General features: G+C 42.6%; 2 protein-coding genes across 6 annotated transcripts in view; both read right to left on the bottom strand.

Moving 5' to 3' along the window:
- Positions 1 to 350: 350 nt before the first annotated feature.
- Positions 351 to 20,798, bottom strand: part of LOC121555713 (semaphorin-7A-like) — a 41,891-nt gene continuing 21,443 nt past the window's right edge. The window contains exon 15 of the mRNA XM_041869547.2: positions 351 to 812. The gene's annotated coding sequence lies outside the window, so the exon portion shown is untranslated. The remainder of the gene's footprint in view (positions 813 to 20,798) is intronic.
- On the bottom strand, positions 381 to 11,365 carry LOC121555732 (semaphorin-7A). 5 transcript variants are annotated; one of them, XM_045218352.1, is made up of 14 exons: positions 11,206 to 11,365; positions 8,548 to 8,690; positions 7,934 to 7,981; positions 7,726 to 7,827; positions 7,543 to 7,636; positions 7,334 to 7,438; positions 5,518 to 5,660; positions 5,103 to 5,281; positions 4,570 to 4,678; positions 4,272 to 4,443; positions 3,281 to 3,396; positions 2,375 to 2,520; positions 1,364 to 1,440; positions 381 to 1,233 (listed from the first exon to the last, which is right to left on the bottom strand). In XM_045218352.1, the coding sequence occupies exons 1-14, from the start codon at positions 11,333 to 11,335 to the stop codon at positions 869 to 871; spliced, it is 1,929 nt and encodes a 642-aa protein (XP_045074287.1). In that variant the 5' UTR covers positions 11,336 to 11,365; the 3' UTR covers positions 381 to 868. The 5 variants fall into 5 exon arrangements, with proteins under 5 accessions (XP_045074287.1, XP_041725497.2, XP_045074288.1 ...); XM_041869563.2 differs by having other exon boundaries at positions 7,334 to 7,441; XM_045218353.1 differs by having other exon boundaries at positions 7,346 to 7,441; positions 11,206 to 11,364.

Raw genomic sequence — 20,798 nt, forward strand, 5'->3', positions numbered from 1 at the left:
AGGACCATAAACTACGCCTGCAAATCCCACTATGCACCTTAATAAGGTAAGACTGAATAACAACTACTGAGAAGTGCGTAGGAAAGGCGTGAGTAAGTCTGAATCAGGCCCTAAGTCAGAAGTGGGGATAGCACAGATATTTCTCAAAAAAACACTATCTTCTCCTAGAGATATCATTACAGCTTGGGCTATTCTCTTTCAACACTGACTTTACTGTAATGCAAGCCTGGGGTTTCAACAGCAAGAACATTTCATAATGTCCCTTTGCTTTCACATAATTATCCTAGAACTTGCTACATTTTCAATATGGCTTAACTTGAAACATTTGAAATAAAGACTTACTTTTGAGGTGAAGGAAAATAATGTATAATTATCATGACATAAGAGAGGAGTGCAAGAGTTTAATACTGTACATATAAATAAGTAATCGATAAAGAAATATATATATTTACAACTATCATGCTGTTAGCAAAGAAACTTAGTAGTTAAGTAAACAAATATATTTCTAAAATGTAACCAAATTAGTCTGTTTTTGCATTCAGATTTTCACATAAAATATTTTAAACCCCTGCAAAGTTTCATATTGGAAAACGTAGCATGATTATAAAACACATAAGGCCAATAAATCCTTAACTCAGCACAAGTGCGGTTGCTTTAACTTCTGCAGCGTTCAGTTTTTTGACCAACTGATTGTGAAAGTAACAAAGGAAATGGCTCAGCGAAGCTTTGGCCCCTTGTAGGTCACTTGACTGTCATGAACTATTATTGAGGTACCGTGGGTGTAAGGAAGACCAAAGTACAAGTGCAGGCATGTCCAAGTCAAGTCAGCTCGGTCATAGGGCTGGGGTGATAGTCCATAGAGCTGATGCTAGCAGAGCAAAGTCAGGACCAGTAGTAGTACCAGACCCAGACCAGGAAAGGGTAGGTGGTGAGAGGCCAGGCCTGTGACCCCCCTGTCCAGCTGTAACTGGTACTGCACCAGGGTCCTGCGGTAGCCCCTCTCCTCAGACACACAGCTGTATGTTCCCTGCTGCTCAGGGCCCATGCTCTCTATTAGCAGGAGACACTGGTCCTCTGACTTTGTGGAGATGCACGGCGTTGCTGTGGTGTTGCCATGGTGCCTCCAGCTGTACTCAGCGTGGCTGGACAAGGTTGGGCAATGGAGGAAGTACTTTGAAGATAGAGGAACTCTGATTCCATCTACAGCACCAACTGATGACCCTGGAAAGTAAACTAAGAGCAAAACATTGCTTTTTAGACTCCCATAGCTAACCATTGTGGATGGTTTCCATCCTTTATTATAGTACTTGGTCATAATAAGGGGTTTGTATTTGTACAAGGATGGCTGTAACACACTACACACCTTTACTTGCAGTAAATCCTCTGGATATGTTGCTGCATACCTGATGGTTCCCGTTCTCCACATCCTGAATTGTATCACTGTAAAAAGACAAGCATATATGAGTTAAGGAGTCTCAACCAGCAACTCAACCAGCAAATGTACCGGTTTATTGTACAGTAGGGTGTCTACCTTGTGGTTGGCAGAGAGATAGTTATTTGAAACAGAGGAGCTGTACTGAAACCACATAGTATCACACCAACGGAGCATAGAGCATTTGACTACACAACAAGGTGGTGTGTAGTATCGTGTGTGTGTAGCGTGTGTGCATGTTTGGGGGGAGTGTAGAGGAGGAAGTGTAGTATACTTTTTAACAGCAGGTGGGGATCAGAGTGAGGAAGTGAACTAACATTTTCCTCTGACACACCACCTTGACACACCATCCTCTCTCTGCCCAGTTACTTGTAAGTATGTCACGTTTAATCAAATGAAGTATATTTTGTTTGCTTTCATGGCCTCATCTGACACCACATTTGTTTGAAGTACATTTTGTTTGTTTTCATGGCCTCATCTGACACCACATTTGTTTGAAGTACATTTTGTTTGTTTTCATGGCCTCATCTGACACCACATTTGTTTGAAGTACATTTAGTTTGTTTTCATGGCCTCATCTGACACCACATTTGTTTGAAGTACATTTTGTTTGTTTTCATGGCCTCATCTGACACCACATTTGTTTGAACAAGGGCCATGTGTGTATACATCATTCTGGAAAAACTACCTCTGGCCATGTTGAGCTGAACTGATGGAAAATAAGGTCTAGCATAATGGCCAAACTAATGCACCACTCTATATTTGCATTTTTGACAAACACTATGAAGTGTTACAACAAAACTGTATAAGGCTCACAGGAAACCACAGAGAGGAAACCAATATGTTGATAACCATTAATGAGAAATCTATTTTCAAATCACTACCATTAAATATCTATACAGCAGATGCTATAAGCTGAAAGCAGGCTGTGCTTGGTCTTACTTTGTAGCTGTGGTGCAGCGATGGCCGTCCCAGCCGCAGTAAGGGTCTCTGGCCAAGACACAGTCTTCACACTGGGCTCCATACTGATCACAGCTGCCCAGGTCAATCTGAACCAGCTCTTTGCTGGAGGCCACATACAGCTTTGCCTGGAACACAACACCACAAGAACATTAGAAAAAAAGGAGCTATCTAGAACCTAATAGAAGAACCCCTTTTGGTTCCATGCAGAACCCATTTGAGTTCCATGTAGAACTCTTTACACAGAGAGTTCTACATGGAACCCAAAAGAGTTCTATGTGGAACCAAAAAGGGTTCTCCTATGGGGACAGCCGAAGAACCCTTTTGGAACCCTTTATTCTAATATTGTAGGGAATACTGGAACAATGACTGTTGACTGCAGAAGAAAGTTACTGGCTTACAATTAGAACACCACTTCTTCTACAATATTATTATAGAGATATAAATATAGTTGTTATGGTTGCAGTTGTTCCTGTCTATTGTCTCTCTCCTCCCGTTCAGACCTCTGGGACGTATTGTGGTCGGATTTTGGAAACCACCTTCCGATGTGGGCGCATTGGAGATGGATATTACGTAACAGCCTACAACATTCTGTGTATTTGAATGAGGCATGCCATTTTAAACCTGTGGCCAATACTTATTATTAAACTAAATCCACAATGCCATCAAATGATATGCAGACGGAATGCATTTTAAAGGACAACAACATCTGTAGTTGAATCATCAAACGTTCAGCCGTGATCAAATAACTGATCCACATGTTAAAACATGGTATGAAAGGGATCTCTTTGACTATTGTCTATTCCACTCCATGTTTTATTACTACATTGCTACCACTGTTGGATCTCAATGGGGAGGTTTCTGTGTGGGCTGTGTTCCTTGACTCACCGTTGAGGAGTGTAACATCATACTGAGGATGTGTGCCCTGTAGTTAAAAGGTTGTAAGTCAGCGATGACGAAGGCCTGACCATCCCTCTCCAGAACCTTATGAATCCCTCCATTCTCTAGTGTAGACACACACACACACACACACACACACACACACACAGCCAGTGTCAAACAGCAGTCATTGATCATTGAGGATATGAGTGAGAGTCAAACATTACAAAAAAAAGGTGTGGGTAAGAAATGTCAACAGTCCTTTAAATGTTTCATCATAACGTTGAGACATCCTCCAGTCATATATTACACCACTCACAGTACAGATGCATGGTGGGGCATAGACTCACCCTGAGGATACATATCTATGAGTATCTATGACTATCGCTACAGTAATGCTTCTGATACTGTACTTCAATTACATTCATCAGTCTCATGTCCGGGTTGTATTTCTCTGACACTAAGCACACCCTAAAAACTGTTGTGCAGGCGTGAATCTCGAGTTAGGGTTGATTGCATAAGTCTCTGTGTGCCAATTTGAGTGCAATGATGGGAAATGAACTGCATCTCTGGTTTCCTAGCACAGTGTGATAAGACTATACTTCCACTTAGTTACTTCTCTTTTTTAAAGTTCAAAATAAACTGTTCAGACAGGCCTTTTTTTTTACACCTTACAAAAGATCAGTGTCAGTCAGTCAGCGTGAAAAAAAGTGTCACTTTACACCCTCTAGTACCATGAATGGTCAATATTATTTCAACCTTCTGAAAGTCTCTGTCTCTTGAAACTGGTGTGATTATAAGATGGAAACTTTCTCATCTCATCCACATTCCTATAATTATACTGTACATAAACACGATACAGCTCCCTATCATCACTTGCTGCAGGGTCATAAGAGGTGTATGTTAAAGGTCTCCAAACATCTCCGAAGGCTAAGGTTTCCCGTCATTGCTTTCAGACTGATCATTTGTGATTCATCATCTAGAGATCAAAACTTCTCACCTAGAGACAGAAACAGGACATTCCATTTGCCTTGGACTCTATCCATGCGGATGTGGTGGTAATGGCGGTGAGTGACCAGGAGAGGCCCACTGGTGACCCACTCCTTCATCTCTGAATGCTTGTCCACCATCTTCAGGACTTCCATGGGGAGTTTAGTGCTGTCTTTAACACACTACAAGAGGATGGACAATTTTATGTATACTTCAACATACAAAGACATACACAGAATACAGTCCAATATTGTAGACATACAGAGGAAAGGAGTAGAGGGGACTATAAAGTATATTGTTGAGCATACCTCACCAGGTCGTGGGTTTGGAACGGGCCCTGTGTGTCCCGTGAAGTTGGAGGTTTTAAAGATGCGGGCAATATCTTCTACGGTGTAGACACATACAGCACTCATACCCCTAGGGATAGACACAGAGCTCAGCAAGTTTCAACTATACCCCTTACTAAAGATCTCTTTCACAATGTTTCACAACATCTGCTTTCAGTAAAGGTCAGAAGATCAGATGACTCTCGAGATCAGAAAAGGGATATGAACTGTAACCAAGTTACATTTAAAGAGGGGAAGCACAACCCAAACTTCCACGTGATAAAAACAAAACAAAGAGTACGACATTTTGGTTTTCTTAATCGTTAAAACTCCTTATGTCACTTTCACTTCGATGTTTTTCTCTTTCAAATTAGATTTTTTTTCTTAACGGCACTGCAACGTCATGTCATAAACTGTACTATGAGTCCCTGCTCCCAGAGCCTGTTGTGTTGCTATTGCTGATTTGTGTATGTTACTAAGGTCCATTATGATCTATCTACAGTATGTCGTCCTACCAGCCATTCCTGAAGAGTGCGTAGACCCTGGTATCCTGCCACCTGTCTCCCAGAACAGTGTTCATGTCCACTAGCTGGGTGAAGTACAGCCTGCTGTCATGGTCTCCACAGAAGAGCCTGGTACTCAACTTGGAGGTCCACCTGAACTGCAGATAGGACTTAGGTCCTCCAAGATCGGCCTGGAACACACAACCAACCACGGACATGCTAAGATAATCACAGTGGGCAAGTGCACACACCCCTTAAAGGAGCCCCCAAATGAAAATAGTCTTAATTAAGGGCTTAAATGGGCAGAAATGGAGTTGGTGCCACATATGAAAGATCTACAAATATTTTCTGAACTAAACTGAAGCACTGGTGATTACATACAGTGCAGGCATGATTCATGTTCTACATTCATGTATGTAGTGCTTACCATGCAGACTTGAGCAACCCGGGGAACCCAGAGATCAGAGTCCAAACTCGAGTCTCGGTTCTTCTCTATGTAGAAGGCGTATAGTCTGTCCTGCAGACGATCCTCTCTCTGCCCGCTAGCCACCAAACTCACATATCTCTGTTCTAAGGAAAAGAACAGGATAAATACACTGCTCAAAAAAATAAAGGGAACACTTAAACAACACATCCTAGATCTGAATGAATGAAATAATCTTATTAAATACTTTTTTCTTTACATAGTTGAATGTGCTGACAAAATCACACAAAAATTATCAATGGAAATCAAATGTATCAACCCATGGAGGTCTGGATTTGGAGTCACCCTCAAAATTAAAGTGGAAAACCACACTACAGGCTGATCCAACTTTGATGTAATGTCCTTAAAACAAGTCAAAATGAGGCTCAGTAGTGTGTGTGGCCTCCACGTGCCTGTATGACCTCCCTACAACGCCTGGGCATGCTCCTGATGAGGTGGCGGATGGTCTCCTGAGGGATCTCCTCCCAGACCTGGACTAAAGCATCCGCCAACTCCTGGACAGTCTGTGGTGCAACGTGGCGTTGGTGGATGGAGCGAGACATGATGTCCCAGATGTGCTCAATTGGATTCAGGTCTGGGGAACGGGCGGGCCAGTCCATAGCATCAATGCCTTCCTCTTGCAGGAACTGCTGACACACTCCAGCCACATGAGGTCTAGCATTGTCTTGCATTAGGAGGAACCCAGGGCCAACCGCACCAGCATATGGTCTCACAAGGGGTCTGAGGATCTCATCTCGGTACCTAATGGCAGTCAGGCTACCTCTGGCGAGCACATGGAGGGCTGTGCGGCCCCCCAAAGAAATGCCACCCCACACCATGACTGACCCACCGCCAAACCGGTCATGCTGGAGGATGTTGCAGGCAGCAGAACGTTCTCCACGGCGTCTCCAGACTCTGTCACATGTGCTCAGTGTGAACCTGCTTTCATCTGTGAAGAGCACAGGGCGCCAGTGGCGAATTTGCCAATCTTGGTGTTCTCTGGCAAATGCCAAACGTCCTGCACGGTGTTGGGCTGTAAGCACAACCCCCACCTGTGGATGTCGGGCCCTCATACCACCCTCATGGAGTCTGTTTCTGACCGTTTGAGCAGACACATGCACATTTGTGGCCTGCTGGAGGTCATTTTGCAGGGCTCTGGCAGTGCTCCTCCTGCTCCTCCTTGCACAAAGGCGGAGGTAGCGGTCCTGCTGCTGGGTTGTTGCCCTCCTACGGCCTCCTCCACGTCTCCTGATGTACTGGCCTGTCTCCTGGTAGCGCCTCCATGCTCTGGACACTATGCTGACAGACACAGCAAACCTTCTCACCACAGCTCGCTTTGATGTGCCATCCTGGATGAGCTGCACTACCTGAGCCACTTGTGTGGGTTGTAGACTCCGTCTCATGCTACCACTAGAGTGAAAGCACCGGCAGCATTCAAAAGTGACCAAAACATCAGCCAGGAAGCATAGGAACTGAGAAGTGGTCTGTGGTCACCACCTGCAGAACCACTTCTTTATTGGGGGGTGTCTTGCTAATTGCCTATAATTTCCACCTGTTGTCTATTCCATTTGCACAACAGCATGTGAAATTTATTGTTAATCAGTGTTGCTTCCTAAGTGGACAGTTTGATTTCACAGAAGTGTGATTGACTTGGAGTTACATTGTGTTGTTTAAGTGTTCCCTTTATTTTTTTGAGCAGTGTAATTACAGTCAATGGACAGTCTGATCAATATATACAGTCCTAAACAAAACAATGTCAGGCCATGTCTTGTTCTCTCACCCTGATCCATACCTGTTCCACTTTTTTCTGTCCATAGTCTGTTCTTCCCAAACCTGTGGATCCCCACGGAACCCTCTGTGCCTGAGTGAGTGGTGTAGAACTCCTCTACTTCAGCAGAACATGGAGACACAACACATTAGCTCAATAACCAGTCATGAACATTAGGTCATATTATAGAGTCATGTTTTCCAATGAGATATTTTCCTCACCAATGAGGATCGATGGCTCGCTTTCATTTATGTGTTGTTTAATGTTTTGGATGCCCTTGGATCGAGTGCAGTTAAACGGGTCGTCTGATGGGTTCTGCAGTGGAATAGTTTTGTGTCAACCAATGGCAAAATGGTACCATGAAAAGTAATGTATACTTATATAATGAAAAGTATGTCCCATACCATGTAACAGCACAATGTCTGTTGTTGTCCATTGGTTCCACACAGGAACAGTTGGTTTGGATCTTTAGTCTTGTGTAAAACAGTGATGTTATAGTGACAGTCCTGAAGTACAAAACAGAACTGTGTTACAACTTTGTATGCAAAATATTCTGTGTGCAACTTTAGTAATGAACTGTACTATAAAACCAACATCCTCTCAGATACTCACTGGTGATGCGGGATCATTACTTCTACATCCCTCTCCAAACACAGGACTCTGCAAAGGCAATCATTAAATGTATTGTACAGGTACAGATGTAGGATCTTAATTTGAGCCACTTTAATACAGCAGGAAAATAATCATGCAGCAACAGGACATGTGAATTATTATGTGGATTATAATTAATGGACATTTTTTTGTAGGCATTGATCCATTTTTCGTTAGGGCAAATCAAGTGACATTTTAAAGTGGAAATTACTAACTTTAAAAGCCTTTTTAAACCTTGAATATACTACAAGTTTGCTTTTTCTGCTGTGCACTAACATTCTCAGTAACATAAGAGTGATCAAATTAAGATCCTACATCTGTACATGTAGAGTACAATGTTCAACACATCCATTTTAACATATTCTAGTCTACAGCATGTAAGAGGGGAAGGACTGTTTAGCTCAATATTTACTGTAACAATATTAATAACTCTCCCTCTGTTATTACCATCAATTACATTACAGCAACTGAATTGGACAATCCTACTTAGAGCACGACCTGAATAGAGCTAAATCAATATAAAGCAACACAATACACAAGTAAGGTTTGCAGTAAGGGTAACTCAGTCATATTACCATTGTAGAGGGTTTAGAACTGTGGAAGTCTGTCTGGAACAGGTGTATATGGCCTGTAATGTATACTATGTTGTCTTGAGGGCCCTGCAGGAGCTTTATATGGCTGTTATTCCCAGATAGGTAGATTCTTAGGAAGCTCACATCTGAGGACACAGAGATATAAATCATTAAGTAAACATATGACTGGACTGGAGATGTGTTTCTGGAACTAGGAAGACTTCTTGGAAACCAGGATTCCATTGGCTAAGTGGGTTTAGAAGCAAGGTACAGGCAACACCTGGGTTGTGGGTTTGAATCCCTCACGGGCCACATACAGTGCCTTGCAAAAGTATTCATCCCACTTGGCGTTTTTCCTATTTTGTTGCATTACAACCTGTAATTTAAAGGGATTTTTATTTGGATTTCTTGTAACGAACATCTACAAAATAGTCCAAATTGGTGAAGTGAAATGAAAAACATAACTTGTTTCTGTAAATGAGGGAATTTATTATTAAATATACGTACTGTAGGCTAATAATAATTGTGCCCTGCCCTCCCATGCATTTCATATGCCCCCCTTAAGACTGCGGTCTGGCGACGGGTCTGTGCTATGCCAAAATGTGGACAGCCAGAGCCCAGTGCGGTATATGGCTGGGAAAACGTAACTCAATCCAGGGATGGAATATATCGTTGTACTTCTAATCACCACGAAATGATGAAAGGTGAATCGAGAAGATTGAAATACTGCTAGATTTTTATTAAACTGCCATTTTCGTCAGCATGCTAGGCTAGCTAATGCTAAAGCAACCCATTGGATTCAACAACACTTCCAGTAGCTACTCACCCCAACTCTAGGCGTCGCATTTTCATGGAATCCAATGGGCTTTTATTGCATTAGCTAGCCTAGCATGCTGACGAAAACGGCAGTTTAATCAAAAACAAGCATTATTTCAATCTTCTCGATTCGGGATGATTATGAGTACAACGACATATTACATCCCTGGATTGAGGTACGTTTTCACATTCCGGCATAGCACCACAGAGTTTCTAAACCCAGAGACGCAACATCGCGAGACTTCCGGGAACGCTTGAGAAACAGACCAAGCAGACCAGGCTGTGGTTTGGGGTTTAAGAAGTCAATGAGAGAAGTGAAATGTCTTTAAGTAGTTGATCACAGGGGTGTCCCCCCACATTCTGAAATTGCATTTTTGTCATTTTCATCATTGGAATGTGATACAAAACGAAGCGTTGGTTGCTTTAGGACCATGCGGACGCCTCCGAGCGGTCGAGTAGGCTGTTTGGAGTGTTTATCCGACTGGATAAAAAATTAATACAAATTATGTCCCTCCCCACTTCTAAAACCAAAGTTGAGCCCCTGGTTGAACATGTTACTACTTCAATCTTGTGAATGTGACAAAATGACACATTTAAATTTCTGTCAAAAACTACTTTATATCAACGGAGTGCCTTTGATTTGACGGCCGTTATGACATGTTTCTATGCATGAGTTTAGCAAGCCAACGTTGCCAAGACATCGCCTACAAGTGTGATCAGATATTTGAGAAGCAGTTCCTGCCTATCTTCAGACAGTACTATACTGTCTTTGCAACGTGGTCTCAGAGCACTTCGTATTATGCGGACACTGGCCTCCCAAGTGGCACAGTGGTCTAAGGCACTGTATCACAGTGCTAGCTGTGCCACTAGAGATCCTGGTTCGAATCCAGGCTCTGTTGTAGCCGGCCGTGACTGGGAGACCCATGGGGTGGTGCATAAGTTGTCCAGGGTAGGGGAGGGAATGGCTGGCAGGGATGTAGTTCAGTTGGTATAGCATGGCGTTTGCAACGCCAGGGTTGTGGGTTAGATTCCCACGGGGGTATAAAAAAATAATTAATTGTAAGTCGCTCTGGATAAGAGCATCTGCTAAATGATTTAGTATGATAGGTTACATTTCGTATGTATTAATTTGTGGATGTCCATCATCCAATTCGTACAATATTTTTTAAATGTACAACTTCTTACGCATTTCTAAACGTATGATATGTTACAAATTCCAGTTTGTAGTGGCTAACGTTAGCTAGGGGTGGCTAGGTGGCTAAAGCTAATGTTAACTAGCTGGCTTACGTTAGCTAGGCTAGGAGTTAGGTTAAAAGGTTAATGTTAGGGTTATCTAAAAGGGTTAAGGTTAGGAGAAGGGTTAACTAACATGCTAAGTAGTTGCAAAGTAGAAAAAATGCTATTTCAGAATGTGGACAAGTCCCCCCCATCCCCAGTGAAAGTTGCGCCCCTGTTTGATAGTTCCAAATCAAGAAAGTTTATTTATTGCCCCTTTTTTTACTTTAACTATTTGCATATCATTACTGTATATAGACATAATATGACATTTGAAATGTCTTTATTCTTTTGGAAAGTGTAATGTTTACTGTTCATTTAAAAAAATTGTTTATTTCAATTTTGTTTATTATCTATTTCACTTGCTTTGGCAATGTAAACATATGTTTCCCATGCCAATAAAGCCCCTTCAACTGAATCGGATCCTTTTGGCTATTGTGGACAATACAATTTTCCTCCAGATATTTTAGTATTGAATATAAATCGACTCCTAATAGGCCTAATCATTCAACCCCTGCTGTCATCATTAAATTATTATACTATTGATTTAAAATAAAAAGCTTACTTTACCTCTGTCTGTCAATGTCACCCTCGGTTTGTGGGTAAAGTCCGAAGCTTTCACCCCAAAAAATAATTGTCCTAAAAAGACGGCAAAGAGAGCTAGCGGACTCATGCTTTTCTGAGGCTCTAGCCAAATCATTACTTGAAGCTGTAGACGGTTTTAGCACAAGGGTGGTGTAGTATTATATCAATCGTCACTTACTTTTTTCCTCCAGTAGAAGACTGCTTATGCAAAGCACTGCTAGCAGGCGCTGTGTTAGGGAGCAGCCAATTAGCAAGCCTATGAGTCCAGAATAGCGACACTGCCCTCTGGTGGGTAAACTAAGAACTGTAATTGAACCCATTGAAAATATACGAAATATTGTTTCTTTTAAAAGAAGAAACGTAACACAGTTTGTACATTATTACAAATGAGTCCAGAGAATGAAGAAATTGCAGAAACTTCTGAAATGGAGAAAGTTAAGAATTAAATGAAAATTCTGAAAATGAAGGAATACAAGGAATGTGGAAACTGAACAATTAACTGTGAAAATGGCAACCATTTGTCGGGTACAAGAGTTTGAGGCTACAAAGAGGATTTTGATTCCTATGTAGAGCGTTTTTGAGCGTTGGCTGGCTGCAAATGAAATCAAACATGAAAAGAAAGCATACATATTTCTCAGTGTTTTGCATCCAACTGAGTATGGATTGCTGAAAGGTCTCATTGAACCAATAAAAGCAGTGGAGTTGACCTATGCAGAACTGACTGAAACTCTCTCAAGGCATTTCAAGCCTAAGCCCATTCTCATTGCAGAATGCTTCAGATTCTACCAACGTCACCAGAGTCAAGGGGAAACCGTGGCTGACTACATCCTTGCTTTGAAAAGGCTGGCAAGTACACTACAAGTAAAAGTTTGGAAACACCTACTCATTCAAGGGTTTTCCTTTATTTTTACTATTTTTTACATTGTAGAATAATAGTGAAGACATCAAAACTATCATTACTTTAACAACAGTCCATCATTACTTTAAGACATGAAGGTCAGTCAATACGGAACATTTCAATAACTTTTAAAGTTTCTTCAAGTGCACTCGCAAAAACCATCAAGCGCTATGATGAAACTGGCTCTCATGAGGACCACCACAGGAATGGAAGACCCAGAGTTCATTATAGTTACCAGCCTCAGAAATTGCAGCCCAAATAAATGCTTCACAGAGTTCAAGTAACAGACACATCTCAACATCAACTGTTCAGAGGGGACTGTGTGAATCAGGCCTTCATGGTTGAATTGCTGCAAAGAAACCACTACTAAAGGACACCAATAAGAAGAGACCTGCTTGGGCCAAGAAACACGAGCAATGGACATTAGACCGGTGGAAATGTGTCCTTTGGTCTAGAGTCCAAATTTGAGATTTTTAGTTCCAACCGCCGTGTCTTTGTGTGACGCGGTGTGGGTAAACGGATGATCTCTGCATGTGTAGCTCCCACAGCAAAGCATGGAGGAGGAGGTGTTATGGTGTGTGGGTGCTTTGTTGGTGACACAGTCTGTGATTTATTTAGAATTCAAGGCACACTTAACCAGCATGGCTACCACAGCATTCTGCAGCGATACTCCATCCCATCTGGTTTGGACTTAGCGGGAATTTCATTTGTTTTTCAACAGGACAATGACCCATTACACATCCAGGCTGTGTAAGGGCTATTTTACCAAGAAGGAGAGTGATGGAGTGCTGCATCAGATGACCTGGCTTCCACAATCCCCCGACCTCATCCCAATTGAGATGGTTTGGGATGAGTCGGACCGCAGAGTGAAGGAAAAGCAGCCAACAAGTGCTAAGCATATGTGGGAACTCCTTCAAGACTGTTGGAAAAGCATTCCAGGTGAAGCTGGTTGAGAGAATGCCAAGAGTGTGCAAAAATGTCATCAAGGTAAAGGGTGGCTATTTGAAGAATCTCAAATCTCAAATATATTTGTATTTGTTTAACACTCCATATGTGTTATTTCACAGTTTTGATATCTTCACTATTATTCTACAATGTAGAGAATAGTAAAAATTAAGAAAAACCCTTGAATGAGTAGGTGTGTCCAAACCTTTGACTGGTAGGACATGTGATTTTGCACAATTTCTTGATGATGCTCTCCGAGACACGTTTGTATGTGGTCTCACAGGTGAAGCATATCACAGATGGCTTCTGTCAGAGAAGGACTAGACTTTCAAGAAAGCCTGTGATATCGCACTTGGACTCGAGCTTGCCCACAGGGATACTATTGAGCTATCGGGACATGTAGAACGTCAGAAAGGAGTTCACAAGGTAATTGACACACGTGGAGTACAAATGCAGCTGGACACTGGAGCGTCTGTATCTCTTGTTCCAGAGAGAATCTACAAAGAAAAACTGAAAGAGTGCCCTCTTCAGCCAGCATCCATCCACCTTTCATCATACACTGGTGACACTATGCCTGTGTTAAGGCAGATCCATGTACCAGTCCGGTATGAGGGGAAGGAGTGGACGCTACCGCTTATCATTGTTAAAGGAGAGAAATCAGCCTTGCTAGGCAGAAACTGGCTACAGAAGATCAAGCTGAACTGGAGAGAAATCTTCAGTCTGAAAAATGACAAACCAGTGTGTCAGGCTACACTCACTAACATGCTGGAGAAGCACAAATAACTTTTCAAAGATGGCTACGGCGAGATACAAGACTTCACAGCAAAAGTCAGAGTGCAAGAAGGAACCAAGCCTATCTTTCACAAACCACGTCCAGTTCCCTATGCTCTTAAGGAAGCAGTGGAGAAAGAACTGGAACGCCTACAGAAGAGTAACATCATCACGAAAGTGGAGAGGAGCGACTGGGACGTTCCGATCATTGTAGTCCCAAAGAAAGACATTACCATCAGAATGTGCAGAGACTACAAGGTCACAGTAAATCGCTGCATACTACCAGAGGAATATCCACTACCAAACACTGAAGATCTGTTTGCCACTCTAGCTGGTGGGAAGGTTTTCAGTACGCTGGACCTGTCATTCTCTTATCAGCAACTGAAGCTGGATCCGGAGTCAGAACAGTATCTGACCATCAATACATACAAGGGGCTATTCAGATTCAATCGCTTGACCTATGGGATCTCGACAGCTCCAGCAATATTCCAACACACAATGGATCAGATCTTGACGGCATAGACAATGTTGTGTGCTTCATGGACAACATCCTCATGTCAGCACCAACCATTGAAGAGCACCTTGTAGTGCTGGACAAAGTGATGTCAAGACTGGAGAAATACGGAGTGAGAATGAAACATAGCAAGTGTGAGTTCCTCCAGGACTCAGTGGAGTATCTTGGATACAATATTGACGCACAAGGCCTGAACTATTACGGAAAGTTTTTGGCAAACTTGTCCACATTGTTGCATCCGCTTCACCAACTGCTGCAGGCCGATACAAAGTGGAATTGGTCTCCACATTGCGAAGAAGCATTCAAGACTTGCAAACAGCATCTACTAAAGAGCAAGTGGCTTGCCCACTACGACACAAAGATGAAGCTGAGACTCGCGTGTGATGCATCTCCATACGGAGTAGGAGCCGTCATCTCACATGTTCTACCATCAGGTGAAGAACACCCTATTGCATTTGCATCACAGACTCTGTCACCAACTGAGAACAATTATGCCCAAATTGAGAAGGAAGCCCTGAGCATAATATTTGGAGTGAAGAAGTTTCACAAATACCTCTATGGAAGGACGTTCCAACTGCTGACGGATCACAAGCCTCTGTTGGCCATCCTTGGACCAAAATCAGCCATAACAACCCTGGCTGCACTTTGAATGCAACGTTGGGCTCTGATATTGCTAGCCTACGACTACGAGATTGAGAACAGACAATCCAATGGTCACACAAATGCCGATGCACTATAAAGACTACCATGCAAAAGTGACACAGACAGTGAAGACGATAGAGCAGTCTTCCAGATCTCTCTCATCGACGAACTGCTCATATCTGTTTCAGACATAGCAGAGGAAACAAGGAAAGACCCTGTACTTTTAAAAGTCTTGGACTTAACGTTGGCCAGCTGGCCAACCTTCGTAAATGACGATAACCTTTGTCCATTCATCGACAAGAAAGACCAGTTGTCTACTGATCAAGGATGTGTTCTGAGGGGATCAAGGGTGGTGGTACCTCATAAATTCAAGAGGAGACTGCTATCTGACCTGCATGAGGGACATCCAGGGATCACTCAAATGAAAGCATTCGCCCGCAGTTATCTGTGGTGGCCTGGACTGGATCAGAACATTCAGCAGCATATAGGTCACTGTTCACCCTGTGAAGCTGTTCAGAACAAGCCTGCTACTGCACCTCTTCATTCATGGTCCTGGGCTGCTACACCATGGGAATGCATCCATGTGGATTACGCCGAGATTGACAAGCAACCCTTCCTTGTTGTCGTCGATGTCTATTCCAAGTGGATGGAAGTGTGCCCTACTCAACTGACCACAACTGAAAAGACAATCAATCTTCTCAGACACCTGTTTGCATCCTTTGGACTAGTCAAGGAGCTCGTCTCGGACAATGGCCCTCCTGTCACCACCTTAGCATCCGGCATCAAACGGAGCAGCGGAGAGAGCCGTGCAAACCTTTAAGAAGGCCTGGACTAGGCTCGAGATTCAGTCTGTGCCCACCCACCAAAGGCTTCCCCGTTTTCTGTTTACTTACCGTAACACACCACACACAGTAATGGAACGTACACAAGCTGAACTGTTTCTGGAACGCCAACCACGTACCTGCCTGACATTGTTGAAACCAGACTTGTCAAACACTGTGGCAAAGCACCAGCTATAGCAGAAGAAAGCTCATGACAGACACTCAAAGACTGTCAGATAATTCAAAGAGGGAGAGAGTGTGATGGTACATGATTTCAGACACCCCAAGCACCTGTGAAACTCAGGTGTGATCTTGCAACGCAGAGGACCTTTGACTTACCAAGTCCAAGTTGGTCATCACCATGTCAACATTCATGTGGATCATCTGCTACGGTCCAACGCCCCAGCAGAGACATGCCGAGAGAACAAGAACAATAATAACCCCCAGGACTAGTCTCCTGACTGTGGACGTATCGGAGAGACAGAGCCTGACCTTCCACCCGAACCTGGCCCACCACCGGAAGCCCAGGAGGAGCGGAGATATCCTGTTCGACAGCGAAGGGCACCTCAAAAGCTTGACCTGTGAGCTGAGCTGTTTCAGGAGGTAACGAACAGTAAAACAAACAAACACTTTAATATGTTCTAGATAAAAGGAAAGCAAAATAACATTACCTGGGTTAGTTATTAGGACACAAGTTCCATCTTCGGGGCAGAATAATCCCCTGGATTTGTGCTGGGCTCTGAAAAGTCTGCTTCAACCCAGTATTTGAGAAATGTTTAAGAATGCATTGTTCAGATATTGCATTAGTATTTCACAAACGTATTTACCTTGTTCTCTGGGAGTTAAAAGCTATGGGGGAGGAGTGTAGTATTGGTGATCTATATCTGTCTATATTAGTTACCATGCTGTTACTAAGCAATAATGTATTATGGCAGGGTTATGTTATGGAACCTAATAGGAAGTGCACATGCACTTTCTTACAAAACGACACTAAACTGTTCTCCCGTCTCCTGCCTGGTAATTTTCTCCACAACACAAATATTACAGGTTGGGGTCTATACAGTCGTGGTCTTCCGTCTAGTCTAGTCTTCACTCTTCAACTTCATCAGAGATACGCCTCTTTCTCTCTGCATTCATTTCCACTTGGGGAAACAGGTACAGGTAGTGTACCCAAAAAGTAGCTCAATTGCTCTGTTGTGAGCTCGGTAATATTTTTGATAGACTACGGCCTTGATTTTTCTCGTCCGTCGCGCGAAGAGATGTCTTTACTTTTTGATAACCTTCTATTGGCCACTACAAGTGCGAATTCCTACCCGCTAGATGTGCATATTATGTAGCCTAAATTCAGAGAAGGCTAGACTAGTATAGACTAAACTGTAGTCTCTTACTCTCTTCCAAACCAGGTGCACAGAATATAAGCCAGATGTGGACATCCTGGGCTGGCGTGGTTACATGTGGTCTGTGGTTGTGAGGCCACTTGGATGTACGGCCAAATTCTCTAAAACTACGTTTTTTGCTAGAGAAATTAACATTCAAGTCTCTGGCAACAGCTCTGTTGGAAATTCCTGCAGTCAGCATGCCAATTGCATGTTCCCTCAAAACTTAAGACATCTGTTGCATTGTGTTTTGTGACAAAACTGCACATTTTAGAGTGGCCTTTTATTGTCCCCAGCACAAGCTGTTTAATCAGCTTCTTGATATGCCGCACCTGTCAGGTGGATAGATTATCTTGGCAAAGGAGAAATGCTCACTAACAGAGATGTAAACAAGTTTGTGCACCAAATTTGAGAGAAATTAGCTTTTTGTGCATATGTAAAACTTCTGGGATTTTTATTTCAGCTCATGAAACATGGGACCAACACTTTACATGTTGCGTTTATAATTTCGTTCAGTATAATAAATTCCTGCTTTTGTATTTGCCATAGGTGGTGCAATGGATGGCTGCTGAAATAGGCAAAAGCAGACATAACTAGCCTATGTTATCATCACAACTCTCTGCGTCACATCCTTTTTGGCAGATTACACCAAGGAAATAAATAAAATATTGGTTCCCCATAAAATATTCTGTGTCATATACAGTAGTAATCATGTAAATAGGCTACATTTAAACAGCTCAGACCATATCACACTGCCAAACAATAGCAGATGCAGCACACTGAACTGTAGATGTAAAAGTTTATGTGGGTCTCAGCTTGTTATAGAGAAGAATCACATGATGATCATCATATCTTTTCAAAGGCACATGAAAAAGAGCAGATTGATGTCAAGTTTTCTCATTACACAGATGTTTTCTTGGAGGCACAGCCTTACTCAAACATTGAGTATGAATTTGTGCGTTGGGCTGGCACAATAATGGTGTAACAGACAATTATGGACAATAACCATGAACTAAAACAATAATTGTCATGTCTTTTTAATACATTCATTTTAGGAGGGTGCGGATTCAACTTTATTTTCAAGTAGATATAGTTTATCCAATCATCATTTCATTTTTTACATAATGAGGATAAAGTTAGTAATGATTTCAGGAGGAAAATGGCACAGGCGTAAGGATAAGCTTAATTTCCAAAAGTTCCAAGCGGTCAAAACTATCCATTTGGTAACACTACCTTTTAAGGGGTCCTTATTACAGTAAAATGACTCTGTAACAAGTATTGTAGTTAAGTGTAACAAGTAGTTACAGTGTAATAACAACATGTACCTGGTAGTAATTGCAGTCCATAGCCAGCCATGCCTCCCTGCCAAATATCTGGACTGCTTGGCAAGCGATAATCCCACTGGTTGAGGAGCTGAATGTCCTTCTGCAGGATTGGCCCGGACTCTACTACACTGTTCATGTTCTGTGTTCCAAGTGCCTCAAGAGAGGGTCACCCAACCCACACACCTTCCCAGGTAAATATGATGTCCCTTCTCTTTCCCCACCACCACCCCCCCACACCTCAGTTACCAGTGGTTTAGAATCATCATGGCATTATGGAAATATCTCATGGAGGGGACATCTGATACATTTTAATGGATGAAACTGAATAATTAACCGCTAATAACAACAATAACATGTTCCGTCCTATTATAAATGTCTAAAAACAATCTTTCGAGCTTTAAATGAGAAAGTGAAAACCATACTGTACATTCATGCATTGCCCTTGTTCTATATTCAATAGAAATAGGGGTGTATTGCTGTGGGTGAGAAGGTGACTCATTAGGTTGAAGTTAAGTCAGTCAGTGGGGATGGAAGCTACACAAAGACGACGGTGCGGCTGGTGGTGACATTAGCTCAGCTGAAGACACAAATTGGCCTCGTAGCTGTCTGTTCTGGGCCTCCTGCTGAGATCATGGACAAATTCTGACATGGGGGTGTAGACTGAGGGTTGCCATGGCAATGCAACTGCCTTTATTTTCTTTGAATGTGACTAGAGTACAATAGATCATACAGCACGAGCGAGCCCATAGTCAGCTCTTTGTTATGATATAAACAATGCCATCCTGACATCCGTAGGTGTGTGTACGCACATATGGCAAAATCAGTAAAGGTTTCCCTCCTATAGCTCAGTTGGTAGAGCATGGCGCTTGCAACGCCAGGGTTGTGGGTTCGATTCCCACGTGGGGCCAGTATGAAAAATGTATGCACTCACTAACTGTAAGTCGCTCTGGATAAGAGCGTCTGCTAAATGACTAAAATGTCAAATGTAAGTGTAACAGCAAATGCTTGTTACAAATGGGCATTTTCCCACTAAATTCACCAACATATTTTTTGCTTCTTCTCAGCTGCATCCGATTCATTAACAACTGTGACAAAGGTTGGGACCCCTTGTGGATGTGCTGGGTGTCTGAGAGATTTGCATAGATCCACAGATTATGCAATCGCCATCGCACTGCACACTGCCCTATCCCATCTGGACAAGAGGAATACCTATGTAAGAATGCTGTTCATTAACGATAGTTCAGTCTTCAACACCATAGTGCCCTCCAAGCTCATCATTAAGCTCGGGGCCCTGGGTCTGAACCACGCCCTGTGCGACTGGGTTCTGGATTTCCTGACGGGCCGCCCCCAGGTGGTGAAAGTAGGAAACAACACCTCCACTACGCTGATCCTCAACCCAGGGGCCCCACAAGGGTGCATGCTCAGCCCCCTCCTGTACTCCCTGTTCACCAATGACTGCGTGGCCACGCATGCCTTCAATTCAATCATCAAGTTTGCGGACAACACAACAGTAGTAGGCCTGATTACCAACCTGATTACCAACAATGACGAGACATCCTACAGGGAGGAGATGAGGGCCCTGGCGGAGTGGTGCCAGGAAAATAACCTCTCCCTCAACATCAACAAAATGAAGGAGCTGATCATGGACTTCAGGGGACAGCAGAGGGAGCGCGCCCCTATCCACATCGATGAGACCGCAGTGGAGAAGGTGAAAAAATTCAAGGCATTATCAGCTTCAAGTTCCATACTGTTTTACTCATTTCATATGTATATACTATATTCTACTGTATTTTAGTCAATGCCACTCCGACATTGCTCATCCTAATATTTATATATTTGCTAATTCCATTCTTTTACTTTTAGATTTGTGTATATTGTTGTGAATTGTTGGTTACTACTGCCCTGTTGGAGCCAGGAACACAAGCATTTCGCTACACCCGCAATAACATCTGCTAAATATGTTTATGTGACCAATAATTTTTATTTTTATTTTATTTGATAACTGAAATAATATGAAAGCCTGGAAATGGCCAAGTCACAAACCAGCTAATGTTAGAACAGGATTATTTACAGTGAGGGAAAAAAGTATTTGATCCCCTGCTGATTTTGTACGTTTGCCCACTGACAAAGACATGATCAGTCTATAATTTTAATGGTAGGTTTATAGACTGATCATTTCTTTGTCAGTGGGCAAACGTACAAAATCAGCAGGGGATCAAATACTTTTTTTCCCTCACTGTAGTTACCAAGCTGACAACCAGCCTGAGCTTTCAATTGTCATTATCT

The sequence above is a fragment of the Coregonus clupeaformis genome, unplaced genomic scaffold (assembly GCF_020615455.1).
Source record: "Coregonus clupeaformis isolate EN_2021a unplaced genomic scaffold, ASM2061545v1 scaf1521, whole genome shotgun sequence".
Classification (NCBI taxonomy): Eukaryota; Metazoa; Chordata; class Actinopteri; order Salmoniformes; family Salmonidae; genus Coregonus; species Coregonus clupeaformis.

Bases quoted from the DNA above. Each gene is read 5' to 3' on its own strand.
- LOC121555732 (XM_041869563.2), bottom strand. From the start codon at position 11,335: ATGATTTGGCTAGAGCCTCAGAAAAGCATGAGTCCGCTAGCTCTCTTT. The intron at 7,637-7,725 runs GTATGGGACATA...ATTCCACTGCAG, and splicing joins AGACATTGTGCTGTTACATG to AACCCATCAGACGACCCGTT. The intron at 5,282-5,517 runs GTAAGCACTACA...TGTGTGTTCCAG, and splicing joins GGGTTGCTCAAGTCTGCATG to GCCGATCTTGGAGGACCTAA.